The 20,710-nt window shown below is 48.2% G+C and overlaps 1 protein-coding gene across 7 annotated transcripts in view; it reads right to left on the reverse strand.

Moving 5' to 3' along the window:
- Positions 1-2,322: 2,322 nt before the first annotated feature.
- Positions 2,323-20,710, reverse strand: part of vwa3a (von Willebrand factor A domain containing 3A) — a 59,344-nt gene continuing 40,956 nt past the window's right edge. For 4 of the 7 annotated variants that reach the window (XM_068056641.1, XM_068056636.1, XM_068056640.1 and 1 more), the window contains 12 exons: positions 15,845-15,935; positions 14,892-15,002; positions 14,312-14,409; positions 12,827-12,979; positions 10,599-10,707; positions 9,838-9,982; positions 8,158-8,302; positions 5,921-6,072; positions 4,492-4,618; positions 3,853-3,950; positions 3,214-3,285; positions 2,324-2,532 (listed from right to left, as the gene is read on the reverse strand). In XM_068056641.1, the coding sequence (XP_067912742.1) occupies positions 3,231-3,285; positions 3,853-3,950; positions 4,492-4,618; positions 5,921-6,072; positions 8,158-8,302; positions 9,838-9,982; positions 10,599-10,707; positions 12,827-12,979; positions 14,312-14,409; positions 14,892-15,002; positions 15,845-15,935 (1,284 nt within the window). In that variant the 3' untranslated portion in view covers positions 2,324-2,532; positions 3,214-3,230. Of the gene's footprint in view, positions 2,533-3,213; positions 3,286-3,852; positions 3,951-4,491; positions 4,619-5,920; positions 6,073-8,157; positions 8,303-9,837; positions 9,983-10,598; positions 10,708-12,826; positions 12,980-14,311; positions 14,410-14,891; positions 15,003-15,844; positions 15,936-20,710 lie in introns of all 7 variants that reach the window. The other 3 variants (XM_068056637.1, XM_068056638.1, XM_068056642.1) reach the window with 3 other exon arrangements.

Raw genomic sequence — 20,710 nt, forward strand, 5'->3', positions numbered from 1 at the left:
ATGCAAACTATTAGATGTAGCAGGGAAGATCTAGACTACCAGTTTATGGAGAATAAATTGCTTTCGACTCTTAGTTCCTTCCCCTGAAGGTTATTTATTCCAGCAAAATCAGGAGATTTCCAAATCTTCAATGCATGTGGCTTTTATCGAAACTTCTGTATCAATACAATATTCGTTGCTGCAAACGTGCAAAATCCCCCTCGTTGGATTTGATGTGAACCCACAGCAACTAATTATCAGCAGCAAAGGAAAAACGGTCTCTAAGTTTAACGCAGCCACCAGGTATCTGAATGAAGCGTCCAGCTGCTTTCTTAGAAACCAATTCTTACCTGTAACTGGGAAATCTCTGGAAGTTGCAGGAAAGGTTTGCAATTCCCCAGGAGAAGGTTAGTGTTCCAGAGACACTTGTCAATTGGCCTTCAGGAGGAAAAGGCTCCTGTTACCATATTTACTGTACAAAGGACACCCAACTATATTCCCAAATATGCAGGTAACACTCGTGCACATGCAGTCATTCCACTCAGGTTACAAACGGAACACTTAAAGAGACAGTAAGAGCAGGAGCCAGAATTATTCCTGTAATTTTCCACTGCTTCATCCATTCTTCACCTGAGTATTTCCAGCATTTTCTGTTTTCATTTCAGAAATCACCCGGCTTCACTTGCGCAAACCAAAATGAGTTATAATTAGGGCAGTGTTTTTATTAGATGTTTTTTTCCCCCACTGTTTGGGGATCTTAACTTTCAGATAGGTGCTTTATTGTTTTTGAAGTCAGTGTGCCATTAGTAACTTGCTGCACCTTTCTGCTTCTGTATAATCATCTTGCATGTAATTAAATCCACCTATTAGTTTTAGCCTGAATGTAAAGATCTTGCAGTGTGGTGCTTACCATCTTTTGGAGATGAGGATCACGATGTGGACATCACTTTACCTCCAGTGCACTATAACTCCACAGGAGCCCAGTGTTTTAGACCTTGGTTATAGGGGAATCGCTACCTGTGAGATGCTATCCCACTCACAGTTTGTGGGTTCAGCTTTCACTTCGTTATATCTGTTTATTGAATCAGTATTTGTGCTGCGACCATAATGTTCATCTACTTGTCAGAAAGCCTTCACTGCGAGCTTGTCCTATTTGGCTGCTGCCAACACCTACATACCTCTGGCAACCTTCTGTCAGCTTCACATCCTCCACCTGTGCCCCTCATTGGTGTCAGAAACCAGAATCCACTGCTTAATGACCACAAGGCTCCAGTTCCTCAACACCCTTCTAGCCAACTCCCCCTCACACCAATTAAAACTCCCCCAAAATTCTGTAACATATTTTCATCCACACAAAGTCCTACATTATCAGCCTCCACCCTTGCTAAGTTTCATTTCTTCGCTATTCCTTGATCTTAAAATCTGTGTTCCTTGTTTTCAAATCCCTCTATGACTTTTCCTTGACTGCCGGAACTACCGTGGCCGAATCTCCAGGATTAAAGATGAATCTCCAGCACACGCTGCAAGTAGCCCAGGAGAAAAATTATATTATTTCCATTTTCTTTGAACATTTTCATTTATTAGTTACAAAAATATTCCTGTGGTGATGAGAATGAAAGGCTCTTTGGATCATTCTTTGACTGCCCGTCAATCAGATAACAAAGAATTTGTTTGCTTCCCAACAGAAATTGGAAGGTGGTGTGATTTGTTCATTGGGCAATCAATGGCGACAGAGCATATAGAGTGGCCAATGGCGGCAGGGCATATAGAGTGGCCAATGGCGGCAGGGCATATAGAGTGGCCAATGGCGGCAGGGCATATAGAATGGTCAGTGGCGGCAGGGCATATAGAATGGCCAATGGGGGCAGGGCATATAGAATGGTCAGTGGTGGCAGGGCATATAGAATGGCCAATGGGGGCAGGGTGGTTGGAGGTCATGTGATGAAACTTCCAGAAATAGATCCAACCGCAGTTGGTGACCCCAGCAGAAACCGAGTTCAATTGTAGATCCCATCTCGTCTCCTCCACTCCAGGCTACTCCGCCCCCTCCTTTCTTTCAGTAATCACATCCCTACCATCTGATTCTTTCCTCACAGATCCTTCCAACCTACCAACTCCAGCCTGAACAGACCCCACTCCTTCTCAACTGCTTCTCCACCCTTCCTCTCCCTCTCTCCCCCTGCTCCCTTGCTCAGTGCTCTCTCTTCGCCTTGCACTGTTTGCCATTTAAGTGAGTGTGAGGGACATTAAAGAAATGCAAAGTGGTTGTTGAAGGAAAACACAGGCACAAACATTTTTTAAATTCTGAATACTCATTGTGCATCTCAATATTCCATAAAATGTACAAAATACAAATCATTTATTAAGGTATCAGAGAACATGTATAAAATCTGATTGTGAATTATTCACATAATTCACAGAAATGATATTCAGTACGAAATAAAACATTTAAAAATGCATCATGGGATCATGTGAAGAATCGCCTCGAGCAAATCCTTATTTCTCGGCATCACTTTGTGAAGTTAGTTCCAAGCCACATTAGATTTGAGGTTCCTATTAAACGGAATTATATTTGTGAAATCAATTTAATCCTGAACAGCCAATGTCATTCCACAAAGAAAAAGACTTACATTTATTCAGGATCTTATCACAGGTCTCAGAAACGTCTGAAAGTGTTTCAGATACAATGAGTTACAGTGAAGCACAGTGAGTGACTGTTGTTATGTAGCCAATAGCTTTGCACACAGCAAAATCCCACCATATTAAGTGACCAGCTAATCTGATTGGCTGGTGATGGTTGAGGGAAGACGTTTGGTCAGGACACTGGGAGAACTTCCCCTGCTCTTCTTTGAATAATGCCAGGGGATCTTGTACAGCCACCTGAACAGGCAGACAGATCTTCAGTTTAAAGTCTTATCTGAATTATCACATAATCGACAGTGCAGTGCTCCCTCAGTACTGCTTGGAAGTGTCAGAGCAGAGGATGTACCTGGAGATGAGTGAGAATGAAATACACATTCACCTTGGAGGGGTACGGCGCAGATTCATCACATTAATGCCCGCTAGCCAGGGCTTAAATGGTTAAATTATAAAGGACAAGTTGCATAACCTTGCCTTGTATTCCCTTGGGTTTAGATGGTTGAGGAGTGATCTGATAGAGGTGTTTAATACGATAAAGGGATCTGATAGATTAGAGAAACGACTTCATCTAGTGACGGAATGTTTTGACCTCACCGGTTACTGCTCTGCTTTTACGTTCCAGTGCCCGTCCGATCTGGTTTCATTTGCTTTTCCAAAAGTAAGTGTCTGTCAAAAATGGAAAGAGCAGCCAATTACACCAGCCACTGCTAACTGTTACACTGTACACATTATACAGAGTAGGTCCATCAATATATGAAACAAGCCCATCAAGATTTGTATTGTAATTGGCTTCATTCCCATTGCCTAAGGTGCTGTCCTATGCAGCACAGTGGCGCAGTGGTTAGCACCGCAGCCTCACAGCTCCAGTGACCCGTTTGCAAGTTCTCCCTGTGACCGCGTGGGTTTCCGCCGGGTGCTCCGGTTTCCTCCCACAGCCAAAGACTTGCAGGTTGATAGGTAAATTGGCCATTGTAAATTGCCCCTAGCGTAGGTAGGTGGTAGGAGAATGGTGGGGATGTGGTAGGGAATATGGGATTAATGTAGGATTAGTATAAATGGGTGGTTGTTGGTCGGCACAGACTCAGTGGGCCGAAGGGCCTGTTCCAGTGCTGTATCTCTAAATAAATAAATAAATAAATAAAGTGAGATTGCCCTAATAGGCTGAATCCTGTGACATCACTAAGGCTAAACAGGAAGGCAGATAATTGGAGTCAGAATAACAGAGGCACTAACCTGAAGGATTTAGCTTGTGCTAGGAATTGTCTAGCTTTATTTATTTCTCCAGAAAGCCTCTTTAAATCATCACCCTCAAATGCCGGAAGATTAGGATTCTACAGCCAGAAAATATAGCATTTTACACACAAAAAATTCACTAGTGTTCTCCGGTCATGATGCTCACAAGTCAGAAGAGAGGTTGTTTACAATGATATGAGTTACACCGAGTAATGGACATTGTATAATACTGCAAGGGTGTATCCATTTCTAAGTTATCACTACAGTAAATATTTATGAATATGGTGACACCACAAGTCCTGCCCAGAGTGGAGATGATTGGATAATTCCCCTGTCAATCACACCCAGAGACCACACTGCTGTGATAGTGATTAATTATACAAGCATCAGTTGTATTATGTGGCTATCCTCCACTTACTGCATTTTTTGATGGAGAAATAACCTTGCTTTTAATCAGGAGACCGCTGTAGATTCAGTCATGAGTTCTGTTTGCCGTGCTCCTTTTGTTTGTCACAAGCCCTGCCCTGCCTTCAGCTCATTGGCTGACACAGTGATATACACTGCGTATAAATAATCATTAATAAACAAGGAAATTATAAAGCAGCAAATAATTTAAAATAAATGATGTCAGTAACCTACGTCTTCATCTGAAAATCCTCCCGCTAGCATTTTGTGGGCTGCTAGCTGCCCGTCAGTGGCTCCATGGCAACGGTGGAATCGGCCTCCAGTCTGGGCCGCCAACTTCTTAAGGAACTCATTTGCGGTGCTGTGGGCAAGGGAACCAGAAAATAATTGGCAATGGCACAAAACACTTCTTAAAATTCATACAGAATCAGGAGCAATTGGAAAGCCATCCATTTTCCCACTGATCTGCAGTAAATATTAATCTGATAATCATGGATTAAGTGTAATAAAAACAAAATACTGCAGATGCTGGAAATCTGAAATAAAAACAGAACGTGCTGGAAATACTCGGCAGGTCTGGCAGCACCTGTGGAAGGAGAAGCAGAGTTAACGTTTCAGGTCAGTGACTCTTCATCAGAATCGTCTCTGGGTCTCTGTGTAAAGACGTTTCTCCTGAATTCCTCATCAGATTTGTGAGTGACGGTCTTATATTTATCTCGATTTTATCACTTTTTTAGAAATTATTTTCTTGCTATCATTTTAACGTGAGCTACAACTAACCCTGCCCCTTTATCATTGGTAAGCATTTGCATTTTACATTTTATGTATCGATTTGAGTTGATATTTGTTAGTCATCAATGACATTTCCAAAAAAGTTTTGCATTTCGGAAATTCAGAAAGTTTATCATGGTTCTTATTATAATTAACGCATAAACCCTAGTGTTCATTTTGCTAATGTATAAAAAATGACTGTTTTCTTTATAAAGCCAAGGTTTATATCTGAAGTTTCTTGAGGAAGAAGAGCTCATTAAATAGAAAAATTAAACCTTGGAGATTTAAAAATGGTAATTTGCCAAATTAAAGAGTAAAATCACTTTGCAGTTTTCTGTGCCTGCAGCTCAATAGTTCCAGCGATACATGTGGGGCCTCAGACAGGGTGGGGCACATGTGGTGCTTGGAGAGGTGGCTGATTTAGAAAGAAAAAACTCTTCACTGAAGCAAAAGTAAGGATAAGGAGGAAGGGAATTGGTGAGATGGAGTCATTCAAAATCTCAAACTCAATCTGAATATCAAACCTTTTATTGATCAAGTACCCCTCCCCCCCCCACCACCCCAGGTACATTCCCCCGCCCCTCCCCCACTGCCCATTTCAATAGTAATTTTCAAAAGGGAACTGGATAGATTGTTTAATAGGAAAAATGTGCAGGGCTATGGGGAAAGAGCAGGGGAGTGGGACTAATTGGATAACTCTTTCAAAGAGCTGGTACAAACAGATGGGCTGAACGGCCTCCTTCTGTGCTGTATCATTGTATGATTAAGTCCACCCTCATTTTAAATAGCACTCAAGAGGGTATTCTTATACAAACACACTAAATACTTGGGCAGCAACGTCCCACAGCAGTCTCAGGGAAACACAGAGTGATTGGCAGGCTCTGTGCCTCACCTGTCTACGCAGTTGAAGGAAATGGTGTGAATTTTGACGCCTCGTCCCTGGTTCATTTGTTGAGTTTCCTTCAAGATTAAACTACAGCTGGTGTCTGGTTTTCCGTCAGTCAGCAGGTATATCCCCTGCACATCCACATACTGAAAGGCTTTCTGTTTAAAGAAGAAAAATTGTATTAAGGAATCTTTGTGACAATGAAATACCTACTTGACAATTAATGACGGATACAGAACTCGGTATCAGGCATAAGGACAGGAGGTGCACCTGCTGCCAGATGTTGAGGAGGTTGTTGAAACATCAAGCCTACAACACAGTGATGTGGAGGATGTCAATGGTTAGCAGACCGCTGAATCCTCTCCATGCTTTCGTTTCATTGCCAGTCTTGATTATTCCAACACTCTCCTGGATGCTTCACACCTTCCAACCTCTAAACTCGAGATCATCCAAAAATCTACTGCCCTTGAATTAACTCGCACCAAGTCCCTTTCACCCATCACCCCTGTACTCGCTGACCTACACTGGTTCCTGCTTTGTCAACTACTCAATTTTAAAATACTCATCCTGATTTTTAAATCCCCCCCCCATGGCCTCATCCCTTCCCATCTCTCTATCTTCTCCAGCACACTCACCCTCTCAGTGCACCCACTCTGCGTTCCTCCAATTCTGCCATCTTGCACATCTTCCATTTTCTTCGCTCCACCACCAGCGGTCGTGCCTGGGCCCTAAGCTCTGGAGTTCCCTCTCTGAGCGCCTCTCTGCCTCTCCCTTCTCCTTAAAACCTACCTTTGATCAAGCTTTTGGTCACCGGTCCAATTATTTCCTTATGTGACTCATTGTCAAATTTTGTTTGATAGTTGCTGCTGTGAAGTGCCTTGGAGATGTTTTACTACTTTAAAAGGTGCTATATAAATGCAGGAAGCTGTTGTTGTTGTGCCCTGGTTGAACAAGGAGAAACACAAACAACAGAGGGAAGCTCCTGGGTCAACCGGGTTCCAGCACTGATTGGGCACCTTTTATATTGCCATCTCAACCATACCAGCCAGGTTATATTGGAAGAACACACTAGAATTGGGATAATGATGTCTTGTGTCAGTTCCAGGTGACAACCTGACTCCACTGCCAGCCCAATGTTAGGTCAGGTTGATGATAGCTCAGAGTATCAAAGGCCATTGGGAGTCACTGACTCCATACTGGGATCAGCATTCCACAATGGGGAAATTCATTGCAAACATCCCGGAGGGAATAAGAACATTGGAAACTGACGAGCAGGAAAAGGCCAGCCTCTCCACCAAGCCTGCTGGAACATCATAACGAAACACTTTGTCTCCTCCCAACCCCACCCACCTGACCCCGCCAGGCCACCTGGGAGAGGCAAAAAAAAAACAGAGGATAAAACACCAGGCCCAATATCGGTAAAGGAATTCTCTGGAAAATTCCTCACCGTCCCCCTCAAGCAATCAAAACCAGTCTGGGAGATTGCACAAATGATGCAATCTTTGCCCCAGTTAGAAACTGATCCCAATCCCTCTTGAATGTGATAGATAGAGATACAGCACTGAAACAGGCCCTTCGGCCCAGAGTCTATGCCAAGCATCAACCACCCATTTATACTAATCCTACATTAATCCCATATTCCCTACGACAACCCCACCTTCCCTCAATTCTCCTACCACCTACCTATACTAGGGGCAACTTACAATGGCCAATTTACCCATCAAACTGCAAGTCTTTGGCTGTGGGAGGAAACCGGCGCACCCGGCGGAAACCCACACTGTCACAGGGAGAACTTGCAAACTCCGCACAGGCAGTACCCAGAACCAAACCCAGGTCGCTGGAGCTGTGAGGCTGCGGTGCTAACCACTGCGCCACTGTGCCGCCCCAAATGTGGGGGAGAGTCAATGGTAATGCAATCCAGATGCTCATTGCTAAGTGCGAACAGAGGAATTGCCCAATACCCAGTCGATTCCCACTCTGATGTAGTTTAATCCCATGTTCCTGGTCCTCCCCAATCTATTAAACTGCAATAATGTATCAATAGGGCACTATCCAGCCCTTTCATTATCTAACCGACCGCTATCCGGTCACCTCCAAGTCTACACTGCTCTAAAACAAACAGACTCAGGAAATATTTGAGCATAATTTTTGCACTTCACAAATTACACCAGCGTTGTTCTCAACAGATTTTGTGACAGGATTTTTTTTTTTTTAACGCCTGTCTTTGTAACGGTGAAGCTGACCTGCAAAGTCTCCAGGGTACAAGTGTTTCCGTGGGCAACGGCTGCTGAGGCCCACTGAACAGCACTGTGACACGTTTCATCCGTAGCCTCAACGAGGTGATCCTGCCACGCATTGACACGCTCAGCAAAACACAGCAAGTTAAAGCTGGAACAAAAAACACAAGTGAATACAACAGAATTCTGATGAAAGGTCAATGGCTTTGTTTCTCTCTCTGCAGACGCTGCCTGACATGCTGAGTATTTCCAGCACTTTCTGTTTATATTCCAGTCTTGAGTTGTTTTGTGTTGTTATTTATTTATTTAGAGATACAGCACTGAAACAGGCCCTTCGGCCCACCGAGTCTGTGCCGACCATCAACCACCCATTTATACTAATCCTATATTAATCCCATTGCCCTCTCACATCCCCACCTTCCCTCAATTCTCCTACCACCTACCTACACTAGGGGCAATTTACAATGGCCAATTTACCTATCAACCTGCAAGTCTTTTGGCTGTGGGAGGAAACCGGAGCACCCGGAGGAATCCCACGCGGTCACAGGGAGAACTTGCAAACTCCACACAGGCAGTACCCAGAACTGAGCCCGGGTCGCTGGAGCTGTGAGGCTGTATGACATAATTGGTGGCTGGTCAAGTTGAGACGGCTATTTTAAAGAAAAGCACATGGGATTCTTGGCTTTATCAATGGAGCAACCAAGTACAAAAGCAAGGAAGCTATGCTAAACTTTTATAAATTACCAGCATCAGCATGTGTTCAATTCTGGGCACCACACTTTAGGAAGGATATCAAAGCTGTGGAGAGGGCGCGGAGGAGATTTACTGGAATGTTACCAGGGATGAGGGGCTTCAGTGATGTAGAGAGACTGGAGAAACTGGGGTAGTCCTCATTAGAGCAGAGAAGATTAAGGGGAGATTTAATAGAGGTTTTCAAAATTATGAGGGATTTTGATACAGTAAATAAGGAGAAATGCTTTCCAGTGGCAGAAGAGTCGGGAACCAGGGGACACAGATTTGAGAGAGTTGGCAAAAGAACCAGAGACGATGAGGAAAAAAATGTTTACGCAGTGAATTGTTGTGATCTGGAACGCGCTGCCTGAAAAGCTGGTGGAAGCAAATTCAACAGTAACTTTCAAAAGGGAACTGGATAAATACTTGAAGGGGGAAATTTCCAGGGGGAGTGCGACTAATTGGAAAGCTCTTTCAAAGAGCCAGCACAGGCACGATGGGCCCAATGGCCTCCTTCTGTGCTGTACGATTCAATGAATACCCAATACTATTGTTCCCAATTGTCATATATAATGGGTTTAATACTCAATTCTCCAGATTCCTGTGGCTTTTCCTTGTTAATCTGTGTAACTTCACCGTGTTAAAAACCCGACCCTTAAAAATAACTTATTCCTCCCCCCAAACCCCGAAATCCTTTCCGCAGAAAAATGGCCAAAAAAAAATCCCAAAGCAAGAGAATTATTGAGGAAGTTAAAAAGGGAGCCACAATGGAAGTATCTGTGCTTGTGGAGCAGCTGTAGAAAGGAGATCTCTTGTGTATATCCTTCCCCACCAAGAAATACAAATGGAGGAATCGACAGGATGTTTCCCGCAGGGCTGAGGGAATGCTGCTGGCTAGTAGGAACGCCAGATCACACAGGTCCCCACTGTAAGTGCCTTTCCTCACTAGCTCACCTGTGGCTATCCTTCCTCAGTTGTTCCCAGATCAAGGAAGTGAGCTCCTTTTTCAATGCTGGCAGATAGGGATTGGTGGAGCCCGAGGTGTCCAGTAAGATGCAGACTCTCTTCTCCAAGATTGTTCCAAATAACCGCCTGCTTCCTACTCCAGGATATTGAAAGGTAAAACATCGGCAAAGTACTGACAATCACACAGCAGTAAAACCACAGGGACTTGAAACATGGACAAGAAATGGAGATCTATCTCTTGCCCAGAACCCAGTCACTGGACATATCACCACACAATATACACAATAATGCTTTTGGTTTCTGCCCATATCCTAACCCATCATTCACTGACCTACATTGGCCTCCAATTTAAAGTTCTTATACCTGTGATTAAAGCACTCACCCCTCCCGACATCTGTAACATCCTCCACCCAACAATGGTCCAATACCTTTATCTTTCTCCAATTCTGGCCTCTTGCACATCCTCTTCTCCCATTGCTCCACCATTGGTGACCGTGCCTTCTGTTGCCTGGGCCCTAAGTTCTGGAAATCCCTCCCTAAACCTCTCCACCTCTGTTAAACTTCTTTGACCAAAACGTGCCTCACCCATCCTAATTTCTCCTTCTTTGGCTCTGTGTCAAATGTTCCTGTGAAGTGCCTCAAGATATTTTCCTATGTTAAAGGTGCTACGTAAATGCAGGCTGTTGTTGCTTTTGTTTGCCCTTGTCCTTACAGTCTGTGTAGGCACTGATCTAGCGCAAGGTCCCCACCTGACAGTAGCCACTGCAATCGCTGTAGGTATCGACACAAGACTCGCTCCACCTGTTCAATGTATTCCTCCAGCTCATGGGGCCGCAACTGGAGATGTTTCACCACGCCCTGGAAAAGGGAAACCATGTGACCAACGCACCTTCTGAGCCATCGGCCAATCAGACATCAAATCCTAATCAACCCTTTGTTCTCGATCAAGTCAAAACATCTCAAAGTTCCTCATGCATCCAGTTAATGCTTTTGTTGAGATCATCCTCTTGTTGTGAAAACATTCCATAAACAGCAATGAGAGAAATGTGTTGGCTGAGGGAGATGTGATGGCCCAGAACACCAGGGAAAAAACCTCCTGCTCTTCTTCTCAGAAATAGTAAGGGATATGGAACCAGGGCAGGTACAGATCAGCCATGACCTTGAGGGGCTGAATGGCCTCCCTCGTTCCTATATTCCTAACTTCTCAGAATACAATTCTCCTGTTATCACAAATCCAAGTCAGCTCTGACAGTATTTTTATTATATCTACAATGCAATAGATATCTACACTATTTATAGATGTTATACATACAGTTACAGGCCATCTCCTGTTATGTGGTGCGTCAGCAGTTTAACATCGCACACAAAGTGGGGGAATCTCAGACAATGCTGCACCCCCTTTGATGCTGCACTGAAATATCAGCGCAATGCCTCTGGCACAAGGTTTTAATGTACAACCATCTCACCCAGAGTTGAGCCAAGCTGTCATTGGCATGCGTTAGAGGGCTCGAAAGACACAGAAATGACTTCAGGAATTTCCAATAACTGTAAACATCTGGAATCTCTAATCTCAGGTGGGGGTAATCAGTTATCATTCTCCCATTTGGTTCTCCAGTGTTGCATGAGGACAATTCCTCCAGCGTCACACCAGGACCCGACTCCTTCCCTTCTCAAGTTACTGACCACCCTCCAGTTCCTTGTCCAATTGGCCATAGGACATGGTGACCATAAGTGTTGATGGGCAATTCTACCATTTATATAGCACCTTTTACATCCTCAGGATGTCCCAAAGTGCTTTACAGCCACTGAGGTGTAGTCACTGGTTTAAGGAAATGAGGCAATCAATCTACGCACAGTAAGCTCCCACAAACAGCAAGGTAATCTGTCTTAACTGTTGGTTGAGAGATAGGTATTAGCCCAAGGAAACTACAAGAAATCCTACTCCTTGCATGAGGCTGTGGGATCATTTATATCCACCTGAGAAGGCAGACACAGAATCAATTTAAGGTGGTACCTCTGACTATGCAGCACTCCCTCAGTAACACCCTTCCGACAGTGCGGCACTCCCTCAGTACCACCCTTCCGACAGTGCGGCACTCCCTCAGCACTGACCCTCCGACAGTGCAGCACTCCCTCAGTACTGACCCTCCGACAGTGCGGCACTCCCTCAGTACCACCCTTCCGACAGTGCGGCACTCCCTCGGTACCACCCTTCCGACAGTGCGGCACTCCCTCAGTACTGCCCTTCTGACAGCGCAACACTCCCTCAGTACTGACCCTCCGACAGTGCGGCACTCCCTCAGTACTGACCCTCCGACAGTGCAGCACTCCCTCAGTACTGACCCTCCGACAGTGCAGCACTCCCTCAGTACTGAAACTCCGACAGTGCAGCATTCCCTCAGTACTGACCCTCCGACAGTGCAGCACTCCCTCAGTATTGACCCTCTGACAGTGCGGCACTCCCTCAGTACTGACCCTCCAACAGTGCAGAGCTCTCTCAGTACTGACCCTCCGACAGTGCGGCACTCCCTCAGTACTGACCCTCCGACAGTGCAGCACTCCCTCAGTACTGACCCTCCGACAGTGCAGAGCTCTCTCAGTACTGACCCTCTGACAGTGCGGCACTCCCTCAGTACTGACCGTCCGACAGTGCAGCACTCCCTCAGTACTGACCCTCCGACAGTGCGGTGCTCTCTCAGTATCAGCACTGGGAGTATCAGGCTGAGTTTTGTGCTCAAATCTCTGGAGTGGGATTTGAACCCACAACCTCCTGATTCAGGAGCAAACGTGCTACTCACTGAGCCACAGCTGACATCTATATAGAATTATAAGCTATTGCTGCAGTTGTTTTCTCTCAGGTCATAGATGCTCCCACTGAACTGCACATGATGACAGAAAGTAAGACAGCAATGATTTGTATTATGAACAATTTACTGGAGGGAGCACTGAGTGACTGTGACTTCCAGCTGCAACTTACATTGATCTCGACTCTGGGGAAGGTCACACAATACTTTGCAGAGACTCTCTTGCCTAAAGTCCTCACCAGTTGCTTCTTATGAGCACAGTCCATGCCAGAGATGAGTTTGTGCAAATCCAACCTCAGCCTTTTAATGCCGAACTTTTGCAACCACTTTACAGAAATAGAGGAAAAGTTCAATCAGTAGAGCATAACCTAGAGAGAATTACTGATCAAATCCTCTGCCTTCCCTATCCTGAAATCAGAGAACACAAAAGGAATTCAGAGCTGCTGTCAGGAAGGATTTTTTTAAATCAATGAGTGTTTGGTACATCGTAGCAACAAAGGAACAGAGACACAAAAACCACTGGAGTTTCAGCAAAATGTAATCAGATCCCACTAAGAGTTTGTACATGAAGGGCTTTAACCACTGAATAACCTTCTCTCATGTGTTTCTAATTTATAACTAGGATATGGTTCCATTGGCAATCTTCCAATGAATGGGAGCATTAACTGTCTATTTGACCATAAGGGAAAGCTCGATCTTGGTCCCATCCAATTTCCATACATGGAGACTTGCCAGCAGGAAGTCACTGGACAGATATCAGGGTTAAGAAAACCCATGCTTCAAACGGTCAACTTCAGTCTGTCTGGTTATGACACAGAATCTGACACCTTGTCTGGACGACTGGATCATCCGATGAGTTGAACACTCAGGTTCCGGCTCCAGAACTGGGTCCAAACCCGGACTGATGGATGATGCTTTCCTCCAGCTGCTGGATGGGAGGTGACTTTGCACAGATTCAGTCCTGTCTGTTTTGAGTGCGGATCCACTGCACAAACTTCCCTCGACCTCTGTACTAAAACAGGCAACGTCCTCAGAAAGGCCCAGGGTGACGGACCTCTCCTTGCTTCAGTGATAGAAGTGTCGAGATTACAACAGAGCTGTGTTTATGTGTGTGGGGGGGGGGGGGGGGGGGGGGTGCGGGCATGTAGAGGGACCTTTTCAAAAATAAAATTTAAAAAAGCTACATCCTGGAACACAAATTAATCACTTTGTGAGTTTTGCGGTCACATTTGAGGATGAGAATTGAGAAAATGAATTCCGTTTAAAAATAAAATCTGTAGTTTAAAAGCTGGTCTCGGTAAAGCTCTCAGATTGTAAAAAAACCCACCTGGTTCACTAATGTCCTATAGGGAAGGAAATCTGCTGCCCTTCCCTGGTCTGGGCCTGTGTGTGACTCCTGTCCCACACCAACTCTGAACCATCCTCTGAAGTGACCTAGCACGCCACTCGAAAGTATTAAACCTGTTACCAGTAGTCCAGGAAGGCAGACGCCACCATTGTCTGAAAGGTAACTAAGGGATGGGCAATAATTGCCAGCCTTGCCAGTGACGCCCACATCCCAAGAATTAATTTTTTTAAATGGTCAGATGGTTAAAAAACGACACAGATCAGTACACCCGAATGTAAAATCCCATTGCTGTGGGACAGACACACTGTACCATCGAGGTCGAACAAATCTCCTCCTCTTTCGGTAAAGATGCAAAGCGAACAATCTTCTTCATACTCTTCATCTTGGGATATTTCTGATAGACAGCACCTTCCCAACAGAGACAGGAGCAACTCTCAGTACCCACATAAATCAGGTGCAAAATATATCAGCACAGCCGTTAAGATACAGATTTACAGGACATTTTAAAGGAGACATTTTCAGGCCTATGAGGAAAGAGGAGGGAAGTGGGACTAATTGGAAAGCACTTTCGAAGAGCCACCACTGGTATGATGGGCTGAATGGCCTCTTTCTGTGCTGTGTGATTCTACGGTTGTTCAGTGACTCTCTCATTACCTGCATTATGTTACGTGATAGGCAGCGTTACACAGCATGTCTGAACAGTTCCTGTATCGCTGGGAAGCGAATGATTAACCCTGACATTTAACTCCGAATCTGCCACCCCATCAGGAGTCTGGAGTGGGACTGAACGTCTTCTGACTCAGAAGTGACAGTGCTAGCACCAAGACACGGTTATAGGGCTGTAAAAAGATCTGTCTGCAACATACAGTTATACTCAGGGCTGCACTCACCTACTTTATTCCCATCCTCTGTGTAAAACATTGACTTTGAAACCTTTGCTGTTTTATTCTGCTTCGTGCGATTTTCCACAGAGCAGTGAATCCACTTCTTATCAGGGTGAGCTGAAACAACCATTTTACAAATATTAACATATTTTCCCAGCTACAGATTAACTTACTCTGCCTTGAGTAAGTGGATGACAAAGGTTATTCCCAAATTTAAAAACAAAAAGTTCAGGCATCAATGTCAGAGGGATCAGGAGCTTTAAGAATAAGGAGATAAATCAAGTGACATGTCTGTGGGGGAATGTCTCTATTCAGGGAGCTGGAGAGGGCGTGGGGGAGCAGGGGGTCAGGCGTCAGAAACAATGGGGGCAATTTTACCTTTTTTAAAATTTGTTTGTGGGCGTCGCTGGCTAGCCCAGCATTTATTACCCATCCCTAATTGTTCTTGAACTGAGTGTCTTGCTAGGCTATTCCAGAGGGCATTTTAAGAGTCAACCAAATTGCTGTGGGTCTGGAGTCACATGCAGGCCAGACCAGGTTAAAGACACTAGTGAACCACATGGGTTTTGACAACAATGGTTTCACGGTCACCATTAGACAAGCTTTTTAATTCCCAGATTAACCAAATTCAAATTTCACCATCTGCAATAACGAGATTCAAACCCATATCCCCAGTAGCCTGTGTGTCTGGATTACCAGTCCAGTGACATTACCACTATGCTACCACCTCCCCTGGTGTGGTAATGGGTGAGTTGGGCCCATTTTATACCCTGTTGACTTCAATGGACTGAATGATCTGCTTTGTCCAAAAGAACCTGGGGATGAACCTCGCCACATGGAGACAGGAAACACTCTCACCCCCGTCTGTCACAAAAATCACCAACATCACTTTTCCCCAGCCCTCATTTTTGAATCATTGTGTGGTGGACGGGATGTCCATGTTGTGTTTGGACACACACCTGGAGGATTGATGGCCTTCCCACTGCTTGGTCGCCAGGTCAGCGCTCTGACTGCTGTTCTGCTTTCTTCGCCACTTTCCTCTCTGGCTTGCTAACGGAATCACAGAAACCTCCAGTTAAATATCACCTTCCTCAACTCAATGGTTGGTATTTTAATTGGTGAGATTTGTGCAGTCACCCAGTGATTCTCCGGCTGCCAGGGGTTACTGGTCCAGTCAGAGGGCCAGAGCGACGTCTGTGAAAATCACACAGATTGAGCTGTGGGGATTTTGGTGAATATTCCAGCTCCGAATCTCAGTGTTACTCACTCTCCCACACACTGACTGGCTCAGGAACTCCTCCAAACCAGGTTCCCTCCATCATATCACCCAAACCTGTTTATTCATTCAATAGAAACACAAAATATAGCAAAATTCTGAATAACCACATTTTGAGTGAGATTTTGCGCGCGGGGTTCGATACAGAGTAAAGCTCCCTCTACACTGTCCTCATCAAACACTCCCAGGACAGGTACAGCACAGGGCTGGATACAGAGTAAAGCTCCCTCTACACTGTCCCCATCAAACACTCCCAAGACAGGTAGAGCACTGGGATTGGCTGGTCAATTTGGAGCACTTCCTGCCAGCAATCAGGGGGAGCAGCTGCACCTGTGTTGCAGCAATTGCAGAGTGGAGAGTGCAGCAACTGGAGAGAGGAGAGTGGAATAACTGCAAAGAGGTGACTGTAGAGTGGAGACAGCTGCATTTACTGAGGAACTGTTGCACTTTTTCAAGACTAAGAAGACCTGAGAGTCATTTTGGAGAGGTGGGTGTTGGAGCACCAGAGAACTGTTGGTTGTTTGGACTGTTGGGGGAGGGAGAAGGCACCGGAAGATCCAGGGGTGGGGCTGCCAAATTCTATAGGGAGCCCCTGTACTAACTCTTGTGTTTATCTGCCATCCTGCACAAAAGGGGCTCCCTCCCCACCCCCAACTGTGTGGCTCGGGACGGCTGGAGCTGCCCGGCTGAAGAAAATCCTTATACAACAACAGAAAAGGGAGAGAACCGGGCGGCTCTAACCGACCCGGGCGAAGAACCCTCCCCTAACTGGAAGAGTGGAGTGTCGACTCTGCAGGAAGGTGCTCCAACCACCAATTGAAGTGTAACATCCTTGCAGCTGTTCTCTCTCTTCCATCACTCGGCCACCTATCCTCTCCTCTCCTTGTCCTTTTCAGCCCTATCCTCCTCTATTCCCATCCCCCCCTCCCCCATCATATTGTTTGTGTTTAAGAAAACTGTCGTGTGCTTCGTTTCTTGGGGGTGGGCGTAGCTCTGCGACCCCATGGCAAGCCCCTCTTCGCCGGTGGCGGGGCCTTCCCGTTCATATGCTGCTGCGGCTGCTGCAGCTGCACCTGTTGTCCCGTCACCGTTTGCTTTATTAACATCGAAGCATGGGGTCAAGAGCTACGTCCACCCGAACATGACTATCGAGGCATGCGTGAAAGCAATGGCCGAGGCTGTCGGCCCTTCGGCCATTGTTGCAGCCTCTAAAATGTACGGGAAGGCAGTGTTTTTCCTGAAGACCGAGCGGGCGGTGTCCCTGGCTCTGAGCAAGGGGCTCACCGTGGGCGGGACCTTTCTGCCAGTGGACCCCCTGGAGACCACTGCGCAAAGGCTCATTCTATCCAATGTCCCACCCTTCATTCCTGGTGAGCTCCTCCTTCCCCACCTGCACCATCTGGGGGAGGTAAAGACGGGGCTCACCCCAGTCCCGCTCGGTCTTCGGGAGAACAGCCTCCGACACGTGTACTCCTTCCGCCGCCAGTTATTCATGCAGCTGGCGCGGGAGGAGGTGACAGAGGGCCACTTTTATGTAGAATTCCAGGGGACGGCCTACCGCGTCTTCTGGACCTTGGACGGGGTGCGGTGCCATGTCTGTAAGGGGATGGGGCATGTTCGTAAGAACTGTCCCAACCTCCCGGCTGCCAACTCCAACTCGGCGGCCCAGGGTGGCGACGCTGCACCTCCTCCCACCCCCCCTACACCACCACCAGATACCATTCAGTCGGTACCGGAGGCTGTGGTTTTCACGGCCTCCGGCAGGGAGGGGGGTGACCGTCCAAGTGGAAGGAAGGCGCGGAGGAGAAATAAACATCGAGAGGCGCGTCCCCTGGACACCGTGACACTACCCGAGCCTGAGCTCAGCCCAAGGCCCGATCTCGGGAAGTCAACTTGCCCAGGGCTGGGCTCAGGCCCAGGGTGAATAAAAAAAAGGAGAGTGTGGAGGTGGAGGCCTCTGATGATATGGAGGTCTCTGAGCCTCCGCACACAACTGGGAAAAAGAGGAGAAGGCACCCCTCCACAGAGGTAACAAGGGGCCCTGAGGCGCAGGGCCCATCTGTTGGAGGGGAGCTGTCTCCTGTTTCGGGTCCCCAGGTTTCCCCTACCGCCACCACCAAGGCTGCAAAGTCCGGGCAGGAGCACTCTATTCCTCAGGATGGAGGGGAGGGGAAGGCCCCGGTACTTGAGGCCCCTCCTGAAGGAGTAAATGGGGCCCTGCTTGTGGTGGGGGAGCCTGGGGACACCGCCCATTCTGCCACTGCTACTGGGTCGGGTGCCCTGAATGAAGGGGAGGGCGAGGCCCCAGAGGGTCGGGCCTCCCAGCCGGAGTCCACCACCAACCAGGAGACACCCGACCCAGTTATAACTGAGAATGCTGCCCCATCTGCTGGGCCTGTGGGTGCTGGCGGAGCGGGAGATAGCCTCCTCCCTCCGCCTCCAGTCTCGGCTCCGGCTGGTTTCCCGGAGTCCGGAACTTCTGTCTCCCCTGGACCACTCATTGGCCCAGGGACGGAGGTGGAGGGGGGTCCTGAACCGCTGGTGCCTACAGGCTCCAGTTTCACAATAGAACCCAGAGAGGACTCCTCCGCCATCGATCCTGGGGGTGGGATCGTGACGGAGGCGGGACCAGCTGGCGCGGCCGGGACGTCCGCCCCACAGTGTGTGGTAGATGTGTCGGCCGCTGGCGGTGACGACCCGGAGGAGGATGGGGATTCGGTGCGGGGCACGGAGGATGATCTTGATTCCATCGCCAGTGAGGTGGTGAAGTCCCTCGTGCCTCCCACCGAATCTCCTCTCATCCCCACGGCGGAACTCCGGGATTTCCTCGCGGCTTGCAGGGGTTGCCGCAATAAAGTTCAGCTGGCCCTCGACCGTTGGTCGAATCTGGCGCTGATCATACAGTCCGTCCGTGCCGCCCTTAAGATAGCGGGCAAGCGCGCGGACGTGAAACTGGTTGAGAGGCGCCGTTTTAATGTGTTCCTCAATGGGTTGCTGGGGGAGTGGAGGGCCAGGTGCACTTCCACTCCCTCCTCACAGTGAGGTGTTGGTGACGGGTTTTAAGTACCTTTGACATGAAGATAACCATAGCCAGCCTCAACATCAACGGCAGCAGAGGGGCTCACCGCAGATTTCACAATCTCTCAGTCCTTAGGGAAGGGAGATACGCGGTGAGCTTTCTGCAGGAAACCCACACCGTTCCGGGAGACGAAGCCACCTGGCTCCTGGAGTGGCAGGGTGGGGTCTACATGAGTCACTTCACCGCTATTTCTAGTGGGGTGGCTATCTTGTTGGCCCCGACTTTTCAGCCGGAGATCTTGGGGGTCAAGGAGCTAGTGCCGGGCCGCTTGCTCCACCTCGCCGTTCGCCTGGGTAGCGTGCCGCTCCACTTTGTGAACGTGTACGCGCCCAGGCCCGGCGCGTTGCAAGCGCGCTTCTTTGAAGAAGTGTCCGCTCTCTTGAGCTCCATCGATAGCGGCGAGTGCATCATCCTCGTGGGGGGATTTTAACTGCACCCTCGAGGTGGGGGATCGCTCCGGTCCCCAGCGCGGCCAAGCGTCGGTGGAGAAGTTGAGGGGACTGATCAGCTCCCTTAACTTGGTGGACGTCTGGCGGAATCTCCATCCCGACTCCAGCGCCTTCACGTGGAGGTCTGAAGGAGGGGGGTCACGAATCGACCGCCTCTACATTTCACAGGCGTAAGTCTCCCGCGTCTCGGCGGCCTCCATGCGGCTAGTGCCGTGCTCGGACCACCACCTGGTGTGGGCGGAGTTCACTCCGCTCCGCACGCGGGCGGGGTCCGCATACTGGCACTTTAACAACCGGCTGCTGGAGGACGAGCGATTTCGGGACTCGTTCTGTCGATTCTGGGCCGACTGGAGAAGGAAGCAGGGGGGCTTCCCCTCCTTGAGGCTATGGTGGGATGTGGGCAAGACTGACATCCGCATCTTCTGTCAGGAGTACGCGAAGGGGTCGACCAAGAGGCGGGAAGCCGAGATCGGGCGCCTTGAGAGGGAGGTGCTCGACTTGGAGTCCCGCCTCGGTCATGCCGTCGTGGACCCGGCCCTGTGGCAGGCGTACAAAGAGAAGAAGGGCGCGCTGAGGGACCTGCAGCTCATAGGGTCCCGAGGCGCGTACGTGAGGTCGCGGATCCAGATCCTGGAAGATTTGGACCGCGCCTCACCCTTCTTCTACTCGCTGGAAAAATGGCGGGGGGTCCGTAAGCAGCTCGTCGAGCTGCTGGCCGACGACGGATCCTCCATCACGGATCCGGAGGGAATGGGCCTCCTGGTCCGTACTTATTACAGTGCGTTGTTCTCTCCGGATCCGTCCAGTGAGGATGCGCGCAGAGTTTTGTGGGAGGACCTGCCGCAGGTCAGCCCGGAGGGCGCCGAAGGATTGGAGGCTCCGCTCATGTTGGCGGAGCTGACTGGCGCCCTCCACCAGCTCTCGAGGGGCAAATCCCCAGGGCTGGATGGGTTGACCGTGGAGTTCCTCGGGGCGTTCTGGGACGTCCTGGGGGACGATTACGCGCGGGTCCTGGGGGAAA

The sequence above is a fragment of the Heterodontus francisci genome, chromosome 24 (assembly GCF_036365525.1).
Source record: "Heterodontus francisci isolate sHetFra1 chromosome 24, sHetFra1.hap1, whole genome shotgun sequence".
Lineage (NCBI taxonomy): Eukaryota > Metazoa > Chordata > Chondrichthyes > Heterodontiformes > Heterodontidae > Heterodontus > Heterodontus francisci.